The 1,177-nt window shown below is 47.8% G+C and overlaps 1 protein-coding gene across 1 annotated transcript; it reads right to left on the bottom strand.

Moving 5' to 3' along the window:
* Positions 1–6: 6 nt before the first annotated feature.
* On the bottom strand, positions 7–1,171 carry LOC121359726 (histone-lysine N-methyltransferase SETD1B-like). Its single transcript, XM_041478870.1, has 2 exons — positions 1,036–1,171; positions 7–335 (listed from the first exon to the last, which is right to left on the bottom strand). Exons 1-2 carry the CDS (start codon positions 1,159–1,161, stop codon positions 162–164), a joined length of 300 nt encoding a protein of 99 aa, XP_041334804.1. The 5' UTR covers positions 1,162–1,171; the 3' UTR covers positions 7–161.
* Positions 1,172–1,177: the final 6 nt, after the last annotated feature.

Here is a 1,177-nt window from a genome sequence, read left to right as displayed (position 1 = left end):
TTTTTTTTTTTTTTTGGTAAGTATTTTTTTGCTTTTAAATTTTTTTTCTTCCTTTTTTCTGTAGGTTTTTTTTTTCCTCTTTTTTTGGCAAAGTGCAACCACACCTGGTTACCACAGTTTTGACATGGCTGAAGGTGCAAGTGTGACAAGAAACCTTGAGTTCAGTTCAGGGTTCCCCTGCAGTTCTCAGAGCCACAGAGACACGGGATTTTTACATCCTCAATGGGAAACTTGTAGTCGTAGGTAATTTCCTCGTTCACATTGATGTGCTGCTTGGAGTAGATAACGATCTTCTTTTGAGACTCCACAGTGATCACTTTAGCATAACAATTTGGCTGCAAGGGTGACAGAACAGGTGATGATGAGGGCCGGGGCTTCCCAGTCTCCCCAGAATTATTTCAAGATAAAATAAAACAGGGCAGTCCTTTCCCGAGACAACCCCAGCCACACTTTCAGAGCCTGGACTTAGGGCAAGCCTAGGCAGGGAGGCGTGAAGCCAGAAAACACAGCAGCCCTCCTTGTGCTGCTCCAAAATATCCACATTCTGGTCATTTGTGGAGCAAAACAGCCTGGATGCTGCTCCATCAATTTTGTCACAGGCTAAGAGAAGCTCAGTGCTTAACAATTTGGCCAGGCAGGCAAGTCTGAGTGCAGACTGCAGCGCAGAGCACAGGGGGAAACATCAGGGAATAATTTCCCATGCAGACACTAGAAGGAGACTGTTCCCACAGCTGAAATTTGGTATGTTTTAAGGAAATGTTTGTTAGAATTGCTTGCTCAGTGTCCATCAGGGTCTCCTGAGACAGCCAGAAGGGCTCTTGAGTGCACTCAGTCTCCCTGCGTGTTTCATTCCTCAGGTCTCTCCAACCTCTTTACACTACTCTAGACCCTGCTCTGATCTGCTGCGGCTCATTAACATTTAATCACAACCCTGCGACCCCCTGCCACTTCTGAGCACCCCAATCAGGGCTGGCAGGGCCTCCCTGGTTTGTCAGCGTGCCAGGGAACAGTGACAGCTGAGAGCACCATACTCACATTGCAGCTGTGATTGATGAACCTGGCGAAGTTCCCGCATTTGGTGGCATCGATGATGGTGTCGTGGTCCACTCTGAACATGTAACTGCTGCCAATGCCCTCGTCCTCGTATCGCTTCTCACGCATGTCAGCAATGACCTGC

Source organism: Pyrgilauda ruficollis, unplaced genomic scaffold (genome assembly GCF_017590135.1).
Source record: "Pyrgilauda ruficollis isolate IOZ18807 unplaced genomic scaffold, ASM1759013v1 scaffold4693, whole genome shotgun sequence".
Classification (NCBI taxonomy): domain Eukaryota; kingdom Metazoa; phylum Chordata; class Aves; order Passeriformes; family Passeridae; genus Pyrgilauda; species Pyrgilauda ruficollis.
Note: the sequence above shows the minus strand (reverse complement) of the source record. Positions and strands in the feature narration are given on the sequence as shown.